This window comes from Ovis aries, chromosome X, assembly GCF_016772045.2.
Source record: "Ovis aries strain OAR_USU_Benz2616 breed Rambouillet chromosome X, ARS-UI_Ramb_v3.0, whole genome shotgun sequence".
Classification (NCBI taxonomy): Eukaryota; Metazoa; Chordata; class Mammalia; order Artiodactyla; family Bovidae; genus Ovis; species Ovis aries.
The window spans coordinates 111,443,412-111,446,450 of record NC_056080.1 but is presented as its reverse complement, the minus strand read 5'-3'; the positions used below and the strand labels follow the sequence as shown (position 1 = coordinate 111,446,450).

Here is a 3,039-nt window from a genome sequence, read left to right as displayed (position 1 = left end):
AGAGACCCAGAAAGGTAAATCCTTCAATTCTTTGTGAGCAGATTGAAGAGGTGTAGAAAAATTCCCAAGACTTGATAACTGATGTGATACTGAAGCTAAAGGAGAAGAAAGGGTCTAGAAAGACTCTAAGTTTTCTGGCTTGATGTTACTACATGGGTGGACATGCCATTCACAGGTAGGGACTATTGGGAAGGGTCCTGGGTATCTTCAGATGGTGGACATTATTAATTTGGTTTTGTATTATGTTGAGTTTGAAATGACAAGAAGACATACTAAGGAGGCAGTTGGATATACTATTTGGCACTCAAAGAAGTCTGAGATGAAGGTATTAATTTTTAACCATTTAAGTCTTAGATGAGATTTTTTTTGTGTGTGTGTGTGTACACATTTAGTTTTATTGTAACAAAGCAACTTGTATACTTTTAACGTTTAAAACTGAGCATCATCTTTCCTTTCCAGTGAAACAAAAAGAAAAATTTAAAAATAAACAGGAACAAAATTACAATAGAGAATGTCAATTGCAAATAAGATCCTACAGGTTCTGCTGATTCTCCCATCGAGTGGCAGGGCTCAAGTCATCATTAGGAGAGAATTTTATTTTAAAAGTGTCATCTTAAACTGCAAGGATGTCCGTTAAACATCACAATTAAACATGCCAAAGGAGAAGCCATGTTGTCAAAATGCCCACTTAACCCACCCAAACATCTCAAACCCACCCTTTGCTGACCTTCTATAACCCCATTTTTTTAAGTTTTTTTTTTTTTAAACAAGAGAAAGTAGACAGATACATGTTGGTAAATGCTAACTGTCCATATTCACATAGAGACACAGTGTAATCTCTGAGCCCAATATACAGAGAAAGGAGGAAAAAAGCTAGAATTCTATGCACTACTACACAGGGGCCTAGCACCCTCCAGCTTCCAGCAGAGCTAAGGGAGCAGAAGGTTTTTCTTTTTTTCCCACAGAGCATGGTGGTGTTGATTCCATAGTTTTTGTTGAGACAGGAAGGGATAAAAATGAATTTGGAACAGAAAGGGGTAGAGATTCTTGTCCCACTGAATTCTGCTCAAGGTATTTCCCTCCCCCAAATGAGTTGTGAACCATGGTATAAAGGAGAAAAAAGACCTCAAAAACAGGGCGACTGAGCACAAGAGGAGAAAAAAAAAAATAAAGACTGCAACTTGCTCCCAGGGACTGGAGAAAATTAAAAATGGTTGGAATCCATCAGTGTTCCATTAGTCATCTTCTCCTTCATCTTCCTCTCCTTCCTCCCCCTCATCATCATCTTCATCTTCTTCACATTCATCCTCATCCCCTTCTTCATCAATGTCTTCCAATCCTTCTTCCTCTTCGTCATCGTCGTCATCCTCTTCTCCTTCCCCTTCCTCATCATCCATGTCAGGAACCAAGTAGTACTGTAATGGATTTGGCCAAATATCATCTTTGATGACCTCTCCTAACTCATCTGCACCTGCATCAGAATGATCAGTAAACCAGGTGAAGAAGCTTTCTGGTTCCTCATGCTGTCTCTTCCTGCTGGCTTTATTCTGTGTTTGACTTGATCGTTTCGTCAAATCCTTTCCAGATTTCCATTTGATTTCAGTGGACTTTGAAGATGGATCACCACTCTCATTCAGATGTAATTCTTTGGAGAGAATTTTATTTTCGAAGTAAGGGTTTTCATCAAAATAAAAATCTATTCTGTAACCTGATTTAATGTCTTCAAATTCTGTCACTTCAACTCTTGTCAAATAATGCAGCGCCTCTTCATCCTCCTCCCCAAGCAGTGCAAACACTTGTGGATGGTTAACAAATGTTGTTACCCAAAAATTTGGGATTTTGGCGATCAATTCTGACCTCTTCTGAAAAAATGGTTGGCGGAGTTTGTTATATTTCTGTTCTACTTTCAAAATCTCCTCACTGGCTTGTTCATTAAGTCTGTCTATTTCATTTTGTACTTCATCAATATGTTCAATTGCTTCTTGCTGTTCTTTTTCTGAGATCTCGTCGGCCCCGTCGTGGTTGGAGTTGAGCTCCTTTTTACTGACTTTGGCCGCCGGCGCCGACATGGTGCTGCTCCGCGGTCGGGGGGGGAGAGGGGAGGGGGAAAGAAGGGAAGGCGAAGTGGGGGCGGGCAGCGGCTTCCCCTCACGCCACACGCGCGGGAGCTCGCCCGGTCCGGCCGCCTCCTCCCGGCGCTCTTTCGCTCGCTCGCTGTCCCTCCCCCTGGGCTCGCGCGCGCTGCCCTCGCGGCCTGACGACGAGGGAGGGGCTGTGGTGGGGGGCGGGCGGCGTGCCGGGCCCCGGCCCGGGCTCCTGCTTACGAAGGAGAGGCGGCGGCGGCGGCGGCGGTGGCGGGCGGGCAGGCGGGCGGGCGGGCAGGCGGCTAGGCTCCCTCACTCGCGCTCCGCGCTCCAGCTCGCTGCTCGATCTCCGAGATTATTTTAGAAGGGAGTAAAGTATGAGAAAAGAAGAGGGCAAAAAATCAAGGATTGAAGAACACAACTTATTAAGACCCAGGTAGCCAGGAATGAGTCTGTAAAACTGAGACGGAAGAGCCATATAAGTAAGAAGAAAACCAACAGAACACTGTGTTTTGTAAGCCAAAGAAGATAATGTTTCAAGAGAGGGATGGTATGGGGAGGGAAGTGGGAGGAGGGTTCAGGACGGGGAACACGTGTATACCTGTGGCAGATTCATGGTGATGTATGGCAAAACCAATACAATATTGTAAAGTAATTAACCTCCAATTAAAATAAATAAATTTATATTTTTTAAAAAAGAAAGAATGAATGAATATGCAACAGTGCCAAATGTTACAGAGAGGTCAAATAAATTGAGGACCAAAAAATATCTATTTACTTCATGATCTAGAAGTGATATTAAGCAAAACATGTTGGGTAGAATCCATATTGCACAAGTCAAAAATGAGCAGGAGTTGAGGAAATTAAGGCAAATTAAATTTCCCCTTTGGGAAGCTTGGTTGTAAAAAGAAGTGTGGTGATCATAAACTTACAGATACCTCTCCTGTCTTTGGTA

At 43.2% G+C, this 3,039-nt stretch overlaps 1 protein-coding gene across 1 annotated transcript; it reads right to left on the bottom strand.

Moving 5' to 3' along the window:
• Nucleotides 1–578: 578 nt before the first annotated feature.
• LOC101120496 (protein SET) lies at nt 579–2,434 on the bottom strand. The gene has a single exon (XM_027971028.3). It carries the CDS (start codon nt 2,067–2,069, stop codon nt 1,236–1,238), a length of 834 nt encoding a protein of 277 aa, XP_027826829.2. The 5' UTR covers nt 2,070–2,434; the 3' UTR covers nt 579–1,235.
• Between the last annotated feature and the right edge of the window lie 605 nt (nt 2,435–3,039).